We start from the raw sequence: 23,119 nt of genomic DNA, 5'->3' as shown, positions 1-23,119 counted from the left end.
TCAATCATAATGTTAACAATTGAAACAAACTTCTTGTAACATTTTAATGTTGCAAAATCAAGCATTAGGTATTAAACCTAACAGTTTATGGAGTTATAAGGATAGCTCCAATTCTCTGAACAATCGTTTTAATTTGGGTTTATAAAGACGTTTCTTTACACAGATTCTGTTTTAGTTGGGTTATGGTAAATGAAATTACCATGTATAAAGAACCATATCATGAACAAACTATTATTATCTTTCAATTGTGAACATGCACTCAACCTGTTTCATGTTTGTACTTCCAGGAACCACTCCATCTCGGTAGTTGTATCATAAGCTGTGACTCTGAGTGTGATGAATCATTTGAAGTGCAAGAGTACACAACTAAAGAAGCTTACTGCTTCAAGGTAGGAATGAAGATATTTATCCACATATAGCAAATGGCACTTTTACTGCCTTTTTCAACAGGAACATACATCACATGCTTTACCTTAATATAAAGTATCAGTGGTATGACTTTCTAAATAAGAAACATCATATTCATGAACCATTGGAAACAAACTTACTTGTATTCGTAATCTCGTTCATCAAATGCTTTCACATTTACTGGTGGTTTTAAAATGTGTAATGATTATTTTTCTTCTTTAGAATTATATCTATCTACAATATTTAAATATCTGCTGTTTCAGAATTATAAGTCATTTATTGTCACATATCCTGATAGATTTAGCAGGAGATTCAGTGAAAAGAAAAACTGCTCATCCCTGTACCTGAGACACCAGATAGTGATGGTTATTTCAGATGTAGGACACAGTTGCAATTTATCAAAAATTAAATTATATACAGAAGTGAAAATCGAATGGCACAATAAAAATATCTTTTCTAAACAAAGAAAGTGATTTAATGTCATCTACACACTAAGTAGGTGCTTGTTGTACCATTGTAACCAGCTCCACTTATTTGCATTATCTAATATAACTGACAAACCTATGACAGTCAAAGGATTAATAGCAGTTCCCAGCTCAAAGAGAGTGGTGATGGTAATACACATTGTGAACTTTTTACAATTTTCATTACTGTAATAAAATTGTATATTTTTAGTATCTTGAGGTTGATTTAATTTGCATTCACAGCTTGTATATCTCTAACAGGGAGACACTCGCAAAGACACATTAGAATGGCTCATACAGCTTAGATATCACGCCAAAGACCTGGGGAGGTGGAGAAGACGGAGAAACGCTTTAGCCAACATTATGATAAATGGAATGAACAGGCAATGAGGTGTAATTCTGGTGTCAAAACTTTTACTGCCAGAAATTGATGTGTATATAACTATTTATGGTATAATTAAGTCAGTGTTCCTTGATCTTATATGAGAAAATATTTTAACAAAGTAAATATTTTATATAATCAATAAAGAGCAGTAGGACAGTTTCATCTGTTAGTTTGTCAAAAGTGAGCTAGTACCATGTGCGATAATATGAATCTAGTCTGAAGTGGTTTGTACAGACAACATCAACTATATAATTAACTTCTGCTCCCAACATAAAAGTTGTAGACATATCAGCTACAAGGAATAGAATAAAGTATGATTACAATTGGCATTTGTCTTACATTTAATTGTTTTATGTCTAACAACATGAAAAAGATTAGCCTGTCAGATCTGTCAGGAGGTTTAATTCCTTATATATATATATATATATATATATAAAAACAGCCACACTAAATATGATGTTACAGGGCTCTAGTACTAATACAACTTACATTTTCAGTCCTCAACTACTCCATCTAGGAACAGCACATCAAAATGACTTCGTTTCCATGCATTTTTCCACATTTTGGATTTCAAACCCATACCTGAACCTATGGTTTCCACATATTTCTTAGGCCTAAACAATTACACGTGTCATCAGCTAAGGTGTTTAACCATTAAGACATGAAACTAACACAAACTACAATACCAATGTGTGCGAGGACCTCCAGACTAAACATATTATGCTGCTGAAAATACATTTTACCTATATAAAAGGCTTCTGAAAGTTCTGATTTTTCTTTTTGAATGAAACTAAGTTGTTCAGCTTGAAGACAAGGCTATGTCCCCAAATAAGACTGGTACCAACTTCAAGATAAGAGTAACTTGAGTATAACTCTGAAAGCTATGCTGGAAAGATTTTTATAATTCTGATAAGGTAAATGTAATTTGAGTAATCTTATAGTAGAGCCCATACAAAAGGCTAACTACTTTGTCCCAGCAAAACATTACGGAAACAGTAAGTAGCAAAATTTACATGAAAAACATCATGGTTAGAAGATAATCAAAATACACTAGATCTATCATTTACAAAGAGAATGATGACATCATCAAGGTAACATTAATATGAATACCAGAAGGTAAGAGACAATATGGTGTAGATTGGCAGTGGCCATTGTGGAGGGCTTGCACAGGATTCATCAAAGGCATTGACACACAGAACCCACTGCCTTGAATTCCAAGTTGATGTCTTAAAAAATTAGAATAGTAAACCACAATTGTAGTCATGTTAAAAATTCCTGTGCTTGTGGGGCAGAGCCCCAAATCTTTCAAGCATCTTCTGATGTCTCTGGGATTGATGTTTGAAGACACAGAAATGTAAGTGGGTTTTTCATCTTAGAACAGCCAGTTTCTACTTGAATCAGTCTATAAGTTCAAACTTTGATTATACTGTCATAAATAAATCATATTAAAATCAAGATCCTGCTTACAGGTTACTGTAAAAACATGAAATAAGCTTGAGTCAGTGTATCTTGAGTAACTAATGTTCAGCTGTTGTTTATAGAACACACCTTATTAGATAATATAATGGATTCAACTGTACACTAGTCATCCTATAAAAGGAGACAACAGTTTTATTCTTTATTTTAATGGAGGTAATGTTATCAGATTCAAAGAAACTTTTGGTTTCTTATCACACCCACAGAAAGATTAAGTACAAGAAGACAGAATTTTAGCTTCATCATAACTGAAAAAGAAAAACAAGCAAAAACTTTTATTCTGCAAATAGTCATATTTATTAATAACTGGTTGTCCACACATTGATATACATGTGTGTATATGAATATATATATATATCCACAAAATTATATAGATATGATTTGTAGAAAGTTAACTAATCACACATTTATCTTTATGTACCTTGTACACCTGACAAAAATTGCAAAATTGGATTTTCTTTGTAGGGTTAAACTGAACAAGACAATTTCTTTTCACAACTTGTAAGAAAATACAGTGTTTACTCACCCATGATCTTCTGCTTAAGTGCTATCTATTATACCTGTATTAAGAATACTCTTGAAATCCACCAGAAATTAGTTATTCACATATAAATGTAAGTTAAATATTTTAACAGGATGATACAGATCTTATTGTAACAACAAAATTTACATTCATAATGGAGTATCATCAAGCATGCTCAGGGTTTTGAAGGTAAGACAGATAGTTGAACTTGCCAAAAAAAATTTATATATACACAAAACATCACAACAAACCACAATGATGCCCTTTACCAAAATAACACCTTTAAAACCTGGCTTAATTTAAAAGTTCACAAATCAGATGTGGTGGTTCCTCCTTTGTGACATTTAACGAGTATATATACATTCCTAAATGTCATGAATAACAACACACCAGTAAAGTATACACAGATTTTGACATGCAAGTACCATACCTAAGTTAATTTGTCATTTTAACTTTATTCTCCTTTGGCATCTTAGTTCCAGTGATGAATGTGTACCGTTATATTGGACACTCTAGCCTTCGATCTTATGTCTTGACTCTGTACTAAAGTGACTTGGAAAGGAATCTTTATATTATAATAAAGCAGTTCCCCTACCACATGAAACACAATAATTGTTATCATTGACTAATTAGAGTAAAAGGAAAATTTCAATGTATCTGAATTCTGAGACTGGCTGTAAATCATTCAATAGATTTAAGTGTCTTGTTTTCAAAGAGGGAAGGCCAACCTTTGAATATGGAAGAACTTGTATTGGAGACACTGAGATAAAACTATTAACTTTTAAAGATAAAGGTCTGTTAGTCAGTAGTTTAAGGGGTAAGTGTTAACTTGTGCCAAACTCTTCACACACTAATAAGTATCACAAAACCTTTGTATATCATTCAATAAACACTTCAAGGAAATATGAGTACACTTGTTATTCAAAGGATTCTACACCTAAAACACATAATAACAAACTTCAACTTGCACATAACAGAAGTGCTTATGCCATTTAGTATTGAATGCTCATAACATTTAAAGCCAGTATCAAGTGCTTATAACATTAATTTCTTAAACCCAAGTGGATGCTTCCAGTGTCCAATAATATTTACATCTCTTTTTTTTTTTTTACTGAAAGCTAATCCAAACTATCTTGTTATTTACAAAATTCAAGTTTCAAAAGGTACTGTGATTTCACCTGTGCCATGAAAGTTATAAATAAGATTAAACAGGCTGAATGTGTGTTAGTAATACTGTTCTGTAACCTATTGCCTACTCAAGTTTCTGGATCTTCCAGTTAAACCGAACATGTAAATATTGTAAAGTTTAAAATTACACAAACTGATCCTCATAAAACCATATTCAAAATGATTTTTTTTATTCAGGCACATAGGTAATGGCAGTTAGTATTTAAGTCTATTTTTTTTGTCATAATGTTCCAGGCCTTTATTAATATTTCATTTTACTGCTGAGGTTAAAAATGTTTGTATGTGGTAACAATTTTACTCATTCATTACCCAAATTAATCACAAAAATAACAGATACAATGAAAGAAATTATCTTGGTATCTATTTGAAAAAAAAGAAGGAAAGCAAAAATATTTCACGTAGATCAAAGTTTCTGTATACTGGAAATGAGTAAAAATAAAGAACATGGCTTAACAGCTAAGTACTGATGGCTGTTTGCCTCAAAAATGGAACAAACCAAGAACTTCCGTCTGGTTTAGAAATACGTATACCACAAGATCATTGTGACTTTTTAACAACATAGTTAAATATTTAATAGCAATAACAAGAGTTATACAAAAAACATGGATATTTTTGGAACATTAAATAATTGGTCTGTTGCATAACATAGCCAATAGCAATAAAGCTAAAAATATCTTAAGTGCTATGAACAATGGAGTAAGATATCTAAATTTGTAAATATAAGCACTTCCAAAAACATGACAAACTTATTACAGGCAGTTTTCTTAGATACTCATAATTTTAGTTATCAATGTCTAGTTCAATTATCAGTGTCATTAATATCTTAGAAGGGAAAATTTTAAAAGAACATTTAAAATCATATTTCAACTCCACAACTTGAACAAAATGGCAATCATACAATATTAAAACTTGATTTAAGTTTTCAGGCTAACAACAGTCTTTCTTCAGGAACAAATTTAAAAAAAAAATGAACATTTCACTGTTGAAGTTAAATAAGGCAAACAAATATGGCTACTTAAATAGCTTAATGATCTGTATAACTAACTCTTACAAAATGGAATCAAGTTTTATATCAAAATTATTTTACATTAAAGATACAGCAGAAATATATGTACATGAATTATGGTAAACAGTGCTGACTAGCCATCAAAACAAAAACTGAAACTAAATGTAACAATCACAATCTGTAATGCAAGGACTGAAATGTCAAAAAGAAATCCTTAAAACTCATTGGATTACATTTCACAAGATGAACACTTTCTGTTGCTTTAATTCTGTAACCTTGGCCATCTAAAAACATGTTCAGTACACTTTTATAACCTCTACTGATCCCAAGCTAAAAATCCTATAAATTATTTTCATACTGAATTTTTTGCAGTAATGACATCATGTGTATGAATAATTTGTGTGTAATGTGTCAAAAAATAGTCCATTTTAAATATGTTAAAATTAGTATTTTAAAATTATTACACTATTCAAGAATGATGTTATTAGTATTACTTGAAATTAAAATTATTTTTTCATGACCTACGGTAAAAACTTGGTCCTAACAGCTATTTTTACTTAATTGTACATAAGTAGTTGAAGTTATCACGATCATGAGTAACCATTAACATGAAATCCCCAAATTACTTTTCCCAATCTAAACAGAAACCTCTAAGAAGCCAAGTTAAAAATCTTGTATTTAATACTTATGGCAAATTATATAGTGACACGAAAATCACTTATTATAGAGATAATAGCCATGTTAACAGGCACATCTGTATGATGTATTTATACACAGCCAAGGTAAATGAGTGAAATCAAAGCTATGAATTAATAAAACATTATCTGTCTTTTTAGTTTCTTTATTAAAATTTTAATTTTTTTTCAACACTTTTAACTGAAAAGTATAATAATCAAATAATAATTCTTGCTATGATTTTAAATAATTTCAATAATCTGTGTTAACAAAAATGATCTAAGTTTTAGAACACACAAAATTATGTACTTAGTCTGTAACATATACACAAAACTGCAAAGTGGCTAAATACATCATAATTTTCACTGTAAACCTCAGGTGCATACAGGTATGATCACGTAGGTTGTATACAATAAAAAAAAATCAACATAATTAAGAAAATATTGCAACAGTTGTACACAACATTTTATTCTCGGGACATCATTCCTCTAGTTTTACCCTATGGTATTTCACTATTATCTTATGCTATAGTAGTACCCTGACTGTTCAAGAGATCAATTCTACAGCCCTACAGTACTGTAGTTTGCTGGTCAATAAAACAATAACTAATAACTGAATCTCTGTGGTATTCAAGAGGTCACTGCTTTAATTATACATCAGCAATTTTCTTAGAGTTACTACATTTCTATATAACAAAATCTCAAGGTTATTAGTATGGTACATTTTTCTAGTTACCAATGAGAGGTCAATGTAAAATACTACACTGTATGTTTGACCACATAGTCAAGTCATTACTACACAGACAATATTTGTGTATAATTCTGACATACAGGAGATTTACTATCAAAATTGTGCAGGTTGTTTAGCATAGTAAGAATACTTTTTATTTTGTTGGGAAAAAAGCATGTGTTTAACACACACACACACACATATATATATATTTATATTTATATCACACAGCTACAATGTTTAATTAAACAAATGTAAGCACACAAGAATCACAAAACCTGACCATTGTAAATTTGTAAGTGATACCATCATCAAGCTGGTACATCTTGACAGGGTAAAACACCACTAAATATTCTCAGCAGGTAATCTGGAGAAGTCATCATGAGTATTCACTGTTCACATTAATCAATGACTCAGACTGCTCCTGGTCAACTTCGTGCAGTCTGTAAGACAGAGACCTATAAGGAATTGGGCTACATTTAACTTCAAAGTGAAAATCGAAGACCAGCAAAGAGTATAGTGACATGGCTTCCATAATGATTTCCCACAAGATTTTCTGTGATTTTATATGCATTATATAATAGCTATATATTCTATACGTATTAGACCCAACATTACACAGGAAGTACGTATATATCATAATAATAGTTAACCAAACAACTGCAACAAACTTCAAATTCCTAGTAACATTTTTACCTTACCTTATATTTGGTTTTTTCCTACAACATATCCAACTGACTAGTTTATGCAAGTACTCTGTCACTGGATCCCAGTTGTCATAGTGTGCAAGTAAGGTAACAATGAAGAAAGACAGAAACATTGGCATCATTCCAAAGAAAAAGAGGTTTGGATATTTTACCTGTATGAAAGTAATTAGATAAATATCATTCATTCTTCTTTAATAAGTACAGTCAGGACAAAAAACAAATATTTATGAAATAAAAACCTAATTATTTTCCATATCAGAAGGTTTATTATCTCTCACAATGAACTGAAACATTTCTTAAATATCAGATACAATAAATACTTCTTTTAAATTTCACTTTCATAAGATACATTTCCAATTAGATTACTATATATTTTTAAAATACAAAACAAGTCTAATTACCTCATACACAAAGTTTTTTCATTTTCAGTTAGCTACAGTTTTATAAGTTTAAAAACAGTCTTGAGGCAGTACTTTAAATGGCATTTATCTTACCAAGTAACACTTTTGTTACTAATACTTCAAATTTTTACTGAGTACTTCATATTTACTGTATACCTCTCTCTAATTGTGTTGGATTACACCTCTAATCTGATCACATATCTGTGTGGGAAACTTATGATGTTGGGTTACGTTTCTAATTTAACTATGTCACTTGTAATAACTGGAGTACATTTGTAATTTGATTATAATAGGATACAAAACTTGTGATGACTGGATTTGTATATGAAAGCTGGTTAAAAGGATAATTTATAAGTTAATTTTAATTTGCAAAAAGCCACTTAAGGGCTATCTGCACTAGCCATCCCTTATTTTGAAGTGATAGACTGAAGAGAAGGCAGCTAGTCAACACCACAAGCTCTTGAGCCACTCTTTACCAATGAACAGTGGGACTGATCTTCATACTGTAATGCCCTTATGGCTGAAAGGAGAATACTGAGTGACAGGAGTCAAAGCTGGGACCCACAGATAGCAAATCAAGTAGTCTTGACCACCAGACCATAGAGAATGGTTTATATGGTGTAGTGTAGTCACAATACTTAACAGAAATGCTTTTAAATTGCAGGTTATGTATTCTTCTCTAAATTATTCACTTAATGGATGTAATTAAGATGGTCTTTAAAACATCAGAATAAGAACTAGCTGTGGTTTTGTTTACTGCCAACAATACTTCAAAAGTGTTGCTTTAAAACTAGTTACTGTGGTTACATACTGATTGTTACACAAAATAAGAGAACTAACCTTTTTTAAAACCATATCAAACAAGATTGTTAATGGAATTGTTAATGAGATTGACAATGTGGCAATTAAGGATGAAGTCAAAAAACAGCCCCTGTAGGAGAAACAAAAAGGAAATCAGCTCTTACATTAAAAAAACAAAAAACAAGATAGGTACTCAGAAGAAAAAAAAAACGAAATATAGCAATTAAAACAATATACCACAAATAATCTATTTTGGTAGTTTAAAAAAAATGTGTCTAAAGAAATATAACATTAAATTTCATACCCCAATTCCAAGAGAAAAACAATAATTTCTGAGAACTGTTAGAGCTCACAAGTTTCAGCTCTTAGATAATCAAACAAATTAATTCTTCTATAACATAATAATCAGCAACAGTAATCAATATAATTTTAAAAAGTGAATTAGGTAATACAACTTCAGCCTTCTTTCTATAAGCAAAGTTCTCAAATAATCACCAGAGGACTTGTGATCAGATGATTTAATATTTTACTTAGTGGTCAATATACATGATTTTGCTTCATAATTACTACATCATATTTCTGATTGATACTTGTCAAACTATTTTGCTTTGTAATGATGGTTGATCAACTGCTAAAGTTCATTTAATTTATACCAGGTATCGAGTTTGAGACGGGCTAGTTGTATGAAGCATTAAGGTGAACAAACGTCTGGAAATACAGGATCAACAACCACCACAACTAATATCTTCACAAAAATGAAACAGGATCACACATAATTGGTAGGTTGACAAATTGAGTCATTTTCCCACACACTGTTACTAGAGGGTAGAAACGTTGTTTTGCTGAATTTTGTGCAGGATACCCGAGGGATATTCTACAGGTGTCTGAAAAGTCTGGAACTATAGGCATTTCAACAAATTTTACAGAATGTGTTTCACATTCTACAAATGACAATACTTTAAAAAGTAGCCCCCAAATGAGCACCCTCATAAACAATGAAGCTCATATACTCATTCAAAGTCCTTAACCACAGGAGAAGAAAAAGATCAGGGAAACCAAAGCCTAAACACCACAGGAACTCTACACTTTACAAGCTAAAAAAAATTTACAAGATCTCTTTAACACTCTTCCAGGATGAACTGGAAATATCCAGAGCCAAAATATATTTGGTCAACACACTAACATGGTGCATTACATAAAATGACCAGTTTACTCACAAACCACCTTAGACCCAATAATTTTTACTCAGTGCTTATTACTGGTTGTCCACAATAATTCCTGTAAGCTGAACCCTACAATGATATCCATTTTTCTCAATCATGTTCTGACTTTTCACAAAACATCATATGCACTTTTACATAAGAGAATCATTTTCATTGAAATTGAGTCACACTTTGTTATGTTTAAAATGCTGACAATCACTGGCTATAGACCTCTTTCATCCAATCATGATGTAAGTCTTATTAATTGTTCTAGAACCCATGAGAAATGCACCACTAGTATATAGACAGTGAACAGGTCACATGATGTGTCATTTCTGGATAGTATTTGTTTGTGTGTGCAATTTGGCATTATTGTTTTCTTTTCAATATTATTTATCCATCATTATGGCAATAAGAAGTTATGTATACGACCCAAACATATTCTGTTATATTTGTTGTAAGGAAACATTACATAATTCCTCAGAAAAGAATATTACGTGTATTTAAGAATAAAACTTAGGGACCCAGGCAAATCATGGGCTCTGCACCAAGTTTGCACTATTTGTGTCAAAGAGTTGAGACAATGGTCTAAAGGTATGAAAAAGTCTTTGTCTTTTTTGGAAATCCAGTGGTCTGGAATGAGCCTAGAAACCATGGAGATGACTGTTGTTTTTGTTCATATAATGTGCAAAGCTACAACACTTGAAATAAAAAAGAAATTTCTAATCTGAACATTCAATCTAATATAAAACCTGTTGTTTATGGACCTGATGTACCTGCACCTACTCCACCAGAAGCTCTTGATATAGTATAATCTGTTTCTGAATCTCATGTCAATAGTATAGAGATTGTTTTAAACCTGAAATGTGTGGTGAATCACAACTTTTCACACAAGGTGAACTTAATGATTTGGTGAGAGATTTGGACCTTCCAAAGGACTCTTCTGAGATTTTTGGATCCAGATTTAGGGGCTAAGAACTTGCTTTCTCCAGAGACATCATTTTACTGGTACAGAAATCATGAGAAAGAGCTTACACCAAGGTTCATTGGTTTATTGCAACAATACTTCTGAATTAATACTAATGCTAGAAGCTGCAGTCTACGAACCATGCGACTGGCAATTGATTGATTGATTCCTCTAAGAGACATCTAAAAGGTGTTCTTTTTCATAATGGTAACATATATGCACCTGTTTATATTACTCATTCAGTCCATCTGTAGAAAATGTACAAAAATCTCAAATTTCTTTATAATAAGGTCAAATACAAAAAGCATGGTTAGATACTTTGTGGAGACTTAAAGTTCTTTGTATATGGTTGGGTCAACAATCCAGTTATACAAAGTTTCCATATTTTTTGTGTAAATGGAATAGCAGACCATGAAATCAGCACCGAATAAAAAAGTGGCAACATGGAGTCAGTCTGATACAAGTATATAAAAAATATATGTATATTAAAGTTTGGTTGACACAACAAAAAGTCCTGTTACCTCCACTTCACATAAAACATGCCTGGTGAAACAATTTGTAAAGGTATTAGACAAAAATAGTGACTCCTTCAAGTAATTAAGTGCACAATTCCCAGCTCTTTCAGAAGCAAACCTTAAAGAAGGGATTTTTGTTGTGCCTCAGATTAGGAATTTGACTGCAGATGAACAATTTGAAAGGATAATGAGGAAAGTTGAAGAATTAACATGTATTGTCTTTGAAGACATTATTAACAAATTTTTAGAAAACAACAGAGACCCAAATTACAAAAATATTGTTAATATCATACTCGATAAGTTCAGAGTTTGGTTGCAACATGAGCTTGAAAGTTAATTTCTTACACTAACATTTTCCCTGAATGTCTCAAAGGTTTCATCAAGACATCAGGGAAATGGAGAGGAGGTATTAGGAAAGATGGAACATCAAAATAATGGCTGAGTGCTGCTGGTTCAATGAAATGAGATGCCCCCACATAAAGCTTCCATGTTTTTGTGTGAAGAACAAAAATAGAAAGATCACAACAAGTAGTTTTAAGAGCAAAAGATGTAGATTGCACATAAAAAAATCAGGATGAATGAGGATGCATAGGTTTGTTTGGCATCACAAAAAATCCAGATGAATAAGGATGCATAGGTTTGTTTGACATCACAAAAAATCCAGATGAATAAGGATGCATAGGTTTGTTTGACATCACAAAAAATCTGGATAAATAAAAATGCATAGGTTTGTTTGACATCACAAAAAATCAGAATGAATGAGGATGCATAGGTTTGTTTGACATCACAAAAAATCAGAATGAATGAGGATGCATAGGTTTGTTTGACATCAATGTTCTTCCTTTTTTCAGTTTCTTTCTACAATATTTTATCAACAAACATAACTATAAAAAATGTTCATCACTGTAAATGAAATAATAATTTGACCTAAGTAAGAGTTATTCTTCCCTATTTGAAAAAAATCTTTACATGCTAGAAAAAATGAATATTATTTTCCAAATCTGCATAGCTGAATTATGAAAAAATAAATTATTAAAACCAAAACAACTTTTATGAAGTTTAAGTTCACAGGCCTGTGTTATTATTATAGGGGTTTATAGTTTGACTAAATAATGTTTACAATATCTCCGACCTTGTTTCCTTGTTAGATTTTTTTATTATTATTATGATCCCTATTGGATCATTTTTCAAGTTCCCAAAGGCATTTCTTTACATGAATCCAGAAACAACTATGGAAGGAAAACAAAACTAAACAGTTTCTAAAAACATGCAACTGCTAAACAACTGTATATTACAAGACATGGTGTCATCTCGGGTGTGTCCACAATAAACACTTTCTAGTTTCCAGACCTCTGATCACGAAACTTTCAGAGATTCTTGATGGTATTCTGGAAGGATTCCTAGATTCCAGACTTGATTCACTGTCCATTTTTGTGGGTCCTGCCTTGCCTACAGAACTTTAAGTGTAGTGATGAAGAAATTCTAAAAGCTCCATACTTTATTTTCTCAGTTCGATGATGACCATTCAACTTTTTTATTTGCTACTGCTTTAGTGGGACTCTTTATAAACATCATTTTTTTCCAAAATATTGATTAAAATTTTAAAACATGAAAATGTTTATTTCCTGAAAAGTTCAATTCACTCAAAAGTGAAACTAATTTCAGTACACCTTTAAAATCCAATGAAGAAAAATGTCTGTATATGGTGCAGGTACATTTGTTAGATACATTAAAACCCTACAGAACAGCAAATATATATAAATATGCAAATTATGGTTGGCTACCATGTACTCAACTATTTAAAACAAATTATATAAAATAAAATAACGAACTTGTTTCTAAACTAAGAATGAGGAATAAAGAAAATTAGGAAATGTTAGATAACAAGAAGGGGAAGGAAAAAATAAAGAAGTCTGGAATTAAACAATTAAAACATTGACATAACATGAAAAAAAGGACAAAACATTTAGCTAATAGAGAGGTGTACGTACCACAACCATAACAGCTCAGACAGCACAGTTCCTACTAGAGCATTTAGCTAATAGAGAGGTGTACGTACCACAACCATAACAGCTCAGACAGCACAGTTCCTACTAGAGCATTTACTGTCAATAATAACCACTGATGATAAGTTGGCCACTGAAATTTTTCTACTTTTGTGTAATGAAGAAGGAAGAATCCAGGCCAGATGATTAAAAGATTGAAGAGACCAACAAACCCTAAAAATAAGATAACTGCTATTAAAATAATCTCAGAAATAACAGTCACCAGATGATGTCAATACAATACTAACATGAGAAATGTTTGGTTTAATTATAGTCCTATACCTGCCACTCTAAGTTTTTGGATAACATGATAAAACATTACAATTAATCACACATTATCATTCAGAAATTTATTAACTAAAGGATTAAACATGTAAACCAAACAAACTGTTTATATTTAACTAATGTATGAGGTCTATTTTATTTATTTTTTTGCAGTCTTTCAAACAACACTGATGAGCCATGAATTCAGTAAAGCTTCTATGTTTTTCTGACAGAGTAACTTATGGAACAAATTGCCTTCATCAACAGTGGAGGTTAGCACTTTACAGAAGTTGAACGCTATCTACACGGGCTCAGTCAAACTGATTGACCACTTAACCACTCTGTACATGTTTAAAGTCTTCATAGTTTTGTTACTACTAAACTTTTAATATGTTGTGTGTGTGTGTATATATATCTTACAAACTTTGGCAGAGTTTCAGTAAACTTTACAAGTCTCTCACATAGATCAATTTAGTTTTTAGTTTTAGTGAAATATTTTTAACAAACTAAAAAAAAAGATTTGTCCATGAATATTTTTTTAACTAGTCCAAGTGCAAAATGATTTTCCTATTAAGATTAAAAATACTTTTCTTCATCTTAAACATCTCAAATTTCATTTGCATAATCCCCAAAACTTCCTAAACACATTTCAAATATTTGTCGTTGTTTTTTAAAAACTTTATATTTTATCTGTTATTTTCTGTACCCTAACTCTATGCAAGGTTATAAAAATGGGAAACTCGCCGAACCTCTTCATTTTTTGTTTGCTTGCTGAATTTTGGCCAAAGCTACTCAAGGGCTTTCTGTATTAGTTATTCGTAATTTAGAAGTGACAGACTACAGTGAATGCAGTCGACACAACAACTCTCAACTTTTGGGCTACTCTTGAATACTCTTTGGCTACAAATGAATAGTAGGATTGACCATCACATTATAACACCTCCACTACTGAAACGATGATCAAATTCAGTAATAGGAATTGTACTTACAACTCAGGGAGTGTGAGCTGAGAATCCTAACCATCAGGCCCCACCTCTTCTTGGCTATAAATTTATCTAAATTTTTCTGTGCAAAAAATAATAAATAATCTGACCACTAAATTGGTATCTTCATAAGTGAGTGAAATGAAATACTGGTTTGTAGGAAATCCATTATACAGTACACAAATAGCTTTAAATAAAAATCTTTAAATTATTTGTTAAATATATTCATTAATTTTTCACTTTGGTCTGGTTTTAGTTTAAACAAAACTACACAGATAGACTAAAACAACGTTGAAGACAAACTCTCAATGCCTAATTTGAACATTTCAGTAGCATTAAAATATCACATCAGATAAGTACAAACTTACCAAAAAACATAGGAATATCTAATCTATCTTCTGTGTTCACTTTTCTCCGAAGCATCACAATGTAAGCTGCATAGAACACTGCCCCAGCAACAGACCACATGGCACCTGGTGGAAAGTAGTTCTTGATTCGATGCTGGTCTGATGCACTGATCAATATCACACCACCCATACTGAAATAAATCCAAGAACCATCTCTTGTACAGTACAATATGTTTTTAAAGAAATATAACAAAAAAGTCATATTATTTCCAGCAAAAGTAACTAAAAAAAAATCCTATCACACAGATCAACTATCTTTGATGAACTAGGTGTCTTCACTAGCTAGATGACAAAGGATAAGCATTTTGTCCACTTAAAACAACTTTACAAATGATTTACGGCCTCTCAGGGCTACACAAAACTTTATGCCAATCACCTTATCAAAATAAAGTCTAACATTTGTTTGTTTGTAATTAAGTTCAAAGCTCATCATGTGCTCTGCCCATAATGGGTAATGAAACCTGATTTCCAGTACCTTAAGTCTCAAGTGCAACTAGGGTGGGAAGTACAATCTAACTATAAGTATTAGTATTAAAATAAAATAAAAAACAAAAGCTGGTACGAATATGAAACTACTTTGAATAAAGTTGTACTTAAGTTATGTTAACTGAGAAAATATCCTGAAAATAGCCCAGTTTACAATCTAATTGTAAATATTAGAACTAAAATAAATCTAATAACAAAGCTTGGAACATGCACAAAACTACCATGAATACAGTTCTACTTATGTAGCATTAATAGAGAAAATATACTGAACCTAAATATGAATGAACCGTATAGAATTTATCTTTCACATAATATTTAAACTGACTGACACACATATTCACACATACACACACTTTAGTGAAATTAAATAATAACACCCAAATGAAGCTAAATGAATAAACAAAATCATTAACATTAAATTTAATGTTAATGTGTTTGTCTATGGCTTGAAAATTTATGGTTATATATTAAAAGAGGCCCAGAAGAACTAATAGATATATTAGGTGCATTGTACTTGGTCTTAATGAGTAGGTTAGTAGCTCTGTAATTTACACATATCTCAAGGTGATAAGCTAAATTTTTTTTATAAATGTTTACATATTACTTGTATGTTTGTTAAGTCTATTCTACTAGAAACTTGATAACATTCCACACACATTTTTTATATAATTAAGTTCAAGCTATTGACCCAAAAATTCTCTTGTGATACTTACCTTACAACAACAGCAAGAAACTTTGACAGTGAAAACTTATCACCAGTACTAGATGGAAACATAGCAGCTAAAATTAGTGTAAAAAGGGCTGAAGAACAGGAGAGGACATTTACAATACCAGCTTCTGTATCTAGTAAAGCTTCTTGATATGATAAATTACCTAGAAACCACTGAAATAAAGAAACAATTCATAAATTTTGGAAATAAAAAAGTTACTTATGTACATAAACCCTCTATATGTTACTTATACTACAGAAATACTATAGTAGTAAGTTCCACATTTAGTAAGATGCATTTGGAGAAATCTTAAAAATGATTCAAGATCTTTAGCATGTTTACTAAGACCTCAATATCAGCACGTTCTGGCAAATTTTTTAACACCCACTTTATATTCAATGTTGCAGTTTGTTATCACTCAATTCCTATTGAATGTTGAGTTTCTTAGCACCCACTTTCTATTCAATGTTGGTTTCTTAACACCTACCTTGTATTCAATGTTGCTGGTGGTTAGGAGCCACTTTCTATTCAATGTTAAATCTGTTAGCAACCACTTTCTATTCAGTGTTGTGGTTTATTAGCACCCACTTTTTATTTAATATTACAGTTTATCATCTAGTTTCTGATTATCTTTTTAAATTAAATTAAGCCTAGTTTCCATGCTACTTGCCAGTTTCATCAAGTTCTATAAATTTCATAGTTAATTCAAGAATCCACTTTACATTCACTTTTTCTGTGAGTAAGCATCCAGTTTCTGTACAATTTTCCAGTTAGACAATTCAGATAGATTAATGCATCTACATATAAAATGTTCTTTAAATATAAATACTTTAGAACAATTCAAATTATGACAGTAATATTTCATGAAGCATAATGTGATGTACATTTCAAATTTTTTTCACGAATAGCAGCATAACATATATTATTAATGATTAAAAAGATTTTGGAAATACTTAACATGAACATCAAAGCTTAAATTATTTCAACAGATACAAAACCAAACAAACAAAAACACAAATTATTTTAGTTCATAGTTCTTCACCACACCTTATCATCACTGCTTTTACGTAGTTATTTCAAAAGAGAAAGAACTAATGGTTTTGAACTTACTGGTATACAAAACAACAGAGCTATTTTTGCAACTTGCTTCACAGAAAGTTTGGTTGCATCTCTTAAAGCAGCTTCTTGTGCTCGAACAGTTGCCATATAAGATAGCCGAGCCAGAAGGGCATCATCAGCTTGGGAATCTAGAAAATAAAGAATTTAATATCCTAAAAAAAATGTAACTAAATATTCTTCACACAACTCTTTTACAAGAACTTCTAAAGTGACTTTATAAATTGTCTATTTATTACAAAACAATAGCACCACACAACAAATTAATTTATTATGTGAGGACACAGACTTGCAAAAAATAGAAGCAACAGGACCCTAAACAATCATGGTTAAGATTATGATAGTTTACTTCAAGGAACACAGGTGACAATTTAAAGCTAAGCACACCATAAAACACGTTTCTCTTGGCAGAATTAAAAAATAAACTCAATATAATCACAAAAATCAGAATTTTGTGCACTACCATGACAACTTAATAATTTAGCTTTGAAAGTAAAAACTTTGTTAATTCTCAATTTAACTACAAACAGTTTTCCTAAATAGATGTATAAAAGAATATTACTTTGAAACTGAGATAAAAATGTTTGAAACAAAGCAAAACATTAACGGGCTTAGGGGATTTTGGTATAAATGTATAATTAACTGCTGTTATCTAGCTGCAGGTAGAACAAGAAGTGACATTTGTTACTCTTCTTTCAACTTAAATCATCATTTTTACAACTGATAAAATATTGATTAAAAAGAAAAACTAGTTTTTATATGTATTTTTTAACCATAGATAACATTATTATTCATTTATGTTAAAATTATGTGACTAATAGGAATGTGTTCATACCTGATAGCTGTCTGACTTCTGTCAATTTACTAAATCTTACAGACTTGAGCCCTGGGTTTGAGAATAAATAAGAGCAAAATATCACAACAACATTAATTTGACTAACATTTTTTATTTCTAAAAAAGTTCTTTAAAGGTAAGATAAAGCACAAAACCTTATGCAAATATAAAAAAATATATTTTACTAAATTATCACAACTCCATAATGATTATAAAGAAACACCACATATTAAAAATTACTACTACTTAAAAACTACATCCTGCAAAAATAAAACTTCACCCCAGACATGCTGAGTATCGCAAGTTTTAGTGAGGAGTGTTCAGACACGACAGATGGTGTTTTATACACTGTCACAGCCTATATCTAAATGAAGGAAGTATTAATTGTCCTGACTGGCATGTACATTTTCCTATTTACAATTCTTATATTAAATAAGGAGGACAAATACAAGTTATTCTAGTTTTGTATGAAAAATGATTTAATTATACAATATCAGTTTGTTCCGGAATACCCTGTACCATGTCTCTACTTTCCTCTATAGAAGTTTATTTATAATGACCCTATTTTTCAACCGAATAATGTTGAAACTAATTTATTAAGAGTCTGCTTTATCAACAGGTCAAGGAAACAACTGTTATGCAACTCAGCAATAAGTTTGCACATTACATTATAAAATAACAGTGTTTTCCTAGTTAGGTAACAAATATATACCTCGGGCAGCAGCACTGTCGTCAGATTCATTCCCACTACCTTTATCTCCTCCATCATGGAATCTAATTGGCACCCACGTAGAGTCACTCTATAAAAAGGAAAAAAAAGTTCAATGACAAAAAGCATAACAAATTATAACAGGCTAAGAATCATTAAAACAAAAACAATAGTAGAATAATCAACATATTATGTAGGAATGACAACACTAAGGATACAGAAACACATTTCACAAAATGTACTTCAAGATGACTTCGAAACACTTATGTTACTTTAAGGCACCTGTTATAACATCAAATATAATGGTCTATAAACACTTATTACAAGGATAATTTCATCCAACCTTCCATTACAATTTATCCACGTCACTATTTCCATAACATCCAAGCATCTATAAAATAAATCTATTCACATGTTTATTATAATGGTACTTGTATTAATGACATGCACTTTATTTCCAATGGGCATAGGGTGATGTGGGCCCAGATCATCCTAGTTTCTAAGAACATTCAGTTGCCTATAAGTTTTAACATTTAACATAAAATAATCCCACTTAAATCCAAAGGATATAAATGGAGCCATTTATTCCACCTAACATTTCTACCATCACCCTATTTTATACTACTTAGCAACCTTTCTTTTGTAACTCTTATCTCAAGAATAATCATCCCATCTCTTCTTATGTTCCTCCAAAGTTACAGCTTCTATTGAGTCTGACTGTAAACTATTCCACAAGCCAACCACCCTATTATAAATGTAACATTGCTTTAACTAAGTCATGTCTCAGTTTCCCGTATCTTGTATCATCTAGTCTTACTGTTTGTTGTCTGAATTTATGACTTCTACTCCTCTAATAATTTTAAAAAACTTCAGTTGTGTCCTTCTAACCTAACCATTCTCCACTCTAGTAAAAGCATGAGAAGGGGTTTTCAACTTATCTTCATATAATAACCTTCTACAAACCTTAATTTTTTGAGGAAGTTTACTATTTACTTTCTTCAAAAGCCTGACAAACTTTCTAAGACAAAATAACCAAACCCAAACAGAATATTTCAAATGAGTATTACCTTCAATCTGTACTCAGCATTTCTTCATAGTCCCATTCGTTATATTACTAGCTAACACTGCACTGTCAACTGTAATGGCAGGCCCACACACACATAAACTATACCCAATGTTTCATCAACAAGAACTTAAGAATAATTAATATTGTGATAAACAAAGTAAAAATCCTAACATTTTTCAGATTAAAACACATCTACAAGGTGTTAACATAGTTCTTCAAATAATTCACGTCACTCTGAAAATCTACAGCATTTTCAGATTGATTCAAAGTGCCCTCTAATGTAGTATTTTGTAAGTTCAACCAATTTACTGGTTATCCCTTTATCAATAGCATTTATGAAAATGATAATTGGCAAAAAACCTAGCACAGAGCCTTAAGATACACCACTTATAACATTAATCCACCACAATTTGAGCCAATTTATACCAACTTTCTGACTTCTTACCACTGAACCAACTCCTAATTCCTGGAGCAGTTTATCTCCTGGAATCAGTTATAACATATGTAAGTAATCTCTCATATGAGACATTACCAAAAGCCTTCTGAAAATTCAAGTATACCAAATTTCCTGTGTTACCTACACCCAGACAATATGTGACATTTTTAAAAACATTAGCAAATTCATAAACCATTACATTAAGTTTCTAAGTTACTGTTGAGAACCTTAAAAAATACAAAACTTATCCAAACACTCTTGTAGAATTTATTTACTTTCCATGAAACTCTGTTTTGTGTACACATTTTCATTCTACAAAACAGAAACATTTTGAACATACCCTCAAAAAGTAAAACTAAATGAAAGGGTAAGAACTCACCAGTAAGGGTTCTTCAATGGTCCTTCTTTCACTTTCATTATCTGAGTCTCTATTAAGGTCCATCAACTATAAATCAAAAGAAAGTGCAAACATGATCACTGTTAACTACATCTGTTAGATCCCCGTGACCTTTAAGCTAGCCATAAGTACAGTTCAATGTCTTTAAGACAGATAACTCAAGAGCATTTATACATCTCACTTAAAAAAACAGAAACTAAAACCATAGAAAGTTTTTAATATTTTATTAAAAATTGTAACAATCTACTAATTTTAGCTGATAATTTTATGACTTAAGATTTATTCAAAAGAAAGATAGGTCCATTCTTGTCATCAAACATGTGATACTATTTGCAAGGTTTGATATAACAGGCCAACTTTACTTCACTGATTTGCTCAAATTAAACAAAAGAAATTAAAGAAATAATTGTTTCAATACAGACAAAAACTGTTAATGATGAGAGGACGATTGTACCATTATTGTAACCAAGTATATTTATTGTATGAAAAAATATTTAAAAATCAGAAAAGTTTATTTTTAAAAAATGTGGTAACACTAGTTAAAAAACCTTATCTTAAATGCAAAATAGTTAGATTTATCATCATCTCAAGGACAAAAAATCAAAGATATCTACAGTTGATGCAGTATAAATAAAGAAATAAAGATACACAATCCAGTTACTTTTACCCAGTTGTCTTCTTGAAGGATAAGACACACATCTTTAGACCTACAGATGTTAGTAATAACTATGAATAGGATAAATAGTAATCTTAATCATGTACTGAACTTTGAAAAAGACATATTTTGGACACACAGTTGTTAGTAATAACTGTCAATAGGACACAAACTGAATTATTTTGGATATCCAGTTCCTGATATCAGATAAGATTAAAATATTTTCAGAGGGGATAGTAGATTTTTCCATAATACTGATGAGCTACCAATCCATTATGGCACTGTATTAAACTAGTTAATTCATCATTGTTTAAAAATTTAATTAAAATGTACATTTATTACCCACATACATGTTTTATAAACATTCTACAGAAAGTACTTCATATCTCTTGTTTTTACATACAACATGTTTCACCTCTAATATGTGAATACATTAATTGTAAATAGAAGTTATTCTTGATGCCAATGTTGCTTTTTACAATCAGAAGTACCTGACGTTCATCACTAAACTAGGACATGTTGGTTTAATAACAAGCTGTATATCAAAAGACAAAACAGATCTACAATTTTACAGTTAGAGTAAATAAAAATATTCAATTACAGATGAAGAGAACATTGTACAGTTGATGAAAGTTTTTACTTACAGTGTATACAGGACGATTAAAGCACTGATCTCTCCAGGGTTTCCAAATTATGAATCCAAAGAGATAAATCATAAACATAGTTGTTTTAACATAGGTACTGAAAAATGGCTTGCTGAACCCCTCATTCTTAAATACATACTGTGAATAAAAATAAAATTTTTGATGAAGCTACATATAATACATATAACTATAAAATAATGGCTATATTTGATTTACAAAGTCTCTTTTTGACATTAATGCAGAAGTTCCAAGAATCATTAATACTTACAAAACAAAGTACTGGATTGGGATAAAAGGGGGAAAAAAAAAGTATTTAGTCAACATGACCAATTACTACTTTCAACTTTGTTAACCCTAGATATTCATCATGACCAATAATATTTAAATCCTATTAATTAAAACTAATAAATAAGAATTTCCAGTTCAACTTATTACAACCTGCACTTGTAACTCATTATGCATATTTATTGAAACTAGAAGATGTACCCATGTGATGCATAGTGAGAGTTTTATTACATTTTTTTTCCAAAATATGCTAGTGGCAATGTAAAGATTAATGTACATAAGAACAAAATTATTCATGTTCATTAGAATTTTGTATTTAAACAACATTTTATTTTTTACTTTAGTTTGTTTTTCTTATGAAAAAGCTACAAGTAATGTGACATTCAAAACATTTCACTTGATATAAGTGTGTATCTTGAAAGTATGTATTAATAACATGTAAAAAAAATCCCTCAAATGATTGAAGAGATTTGTAAAACAAAATACAGTTGTAGAATCACAGTTCAGCCAATTATGAATATAGTATTTTAATGTCTGTCCCAGGAATATCATTGATAGTTGAAAAGTACATAGATTGTATGTATACCCCATATAATAAAAGAGGAAACTAGACAAATCCCATAAGTACAAATAG

At 30.8% G+C, this 23,119-nt stretch overlaps 2 protein-coding genes across 12 annotated transcripts in view; one reads left to right on the top strand and one right to left on the bottom strand.

Annotated features, from left to right (window-relative positions):
• LOC143238939 (uncharacterized) overlaps positions 1–1,586 on the top strand; it is a 101,266-nt gene extending 99,680 nt beyond the window's left edge. For 5 of the 6 annotated variants that reach the window (XM_076479599.1, XM_076479598.1, XM_076479595.1 and 2 more), the window contains exons 14-15: positions 288–389; positions 1,134–1,586. In XM_076479599.1, coding sequence (XP_076335714.1) covers positions 288–389; positions 1,134–1,262 — 231 coding nt within the window. In that variant the 3' untranslated portion in view covers positions 1,263–1,586. Of the gene's footprint in view, positions 1–287; positions 390–1,115 lie in introns of all 6 variants that reach the window. The other variant, XM_076479600.1, reaches the window with a different exon arrangement.
• Positions 1,587–3,006: 1,420 nt separating this feature from the next.
• Positions 3,007–23,119, bottom strand: part of LOC143239674 (solute carrier family 35 member F5) — a 33,823-nt gene continuing 13,710 nt past the window's right edge. For 5 of the 6 annotated variants that reach the window (XM_076481025.1, XM_076481029.1, XM_076481024.1 and 2 more), the window contains 11 exons: positions 22,201–22,338; positions 20,884–20,949; positions 19,006–19,093; positions 18,294–18,344; positions 17,453–17,589; positions 16,346–16,515; positions 15,108–15,277; positions 13,507–13,666; positions 8,803–8,893; positions 7,556–7,713; positions 3,007–7,312 (listed from right to left, as the gene is read on the bottom strand). In XM_076481025.1, coding sequence (XP_076337140.1) covers positions 7,234–7,312; positions 7,556–7,713; positions 8,803–8,893; positions 13,507–13,666; positions 15,108–15,277; positions 16,346–16,515; positions 17,453–17,589; positions 18,294–18,344; positions 19,006–19,093; positions 20,884–20,949; positions 22,201–22,338 — 1,308 coding nt within the window. In that variant the 3' untranslated portion in view covers positions 3,007–7,233. The remainder of the gene's footprint in view (positions 7,313–7,555; positions 7,714–8,802; positions 8,894–13,506; positions 13,667–15,107; positions 15,278–16,345; positions 16,516–17,452; positions 17,590–18,293; positions 18,345–19,005; positions 19,094–20,883; positions 20,950–22,200; positions 22,339–23,119) is intronic. The other variant, XM_076481030.1, reaches the window with a different exon arrangement.

This window comes from Tachypleus tridentatus, chromosome 13 (assembly GCF_004210375.1).
Source record: "Tachypleus tridentatus isolate NWPU-2018 chromosome 13, ASM421037v1, whole genome shotgun sequence".
Lineage (NCBI taxonomy): Eukaryota > Metazoa > Arthropoda > Merostomata > Xiphosura > Limulidae > Tachypleus > Tachypleus tridentatus.
This window is presented reverse-complemented; position numbering and strand designations above follow the sequence as displayed.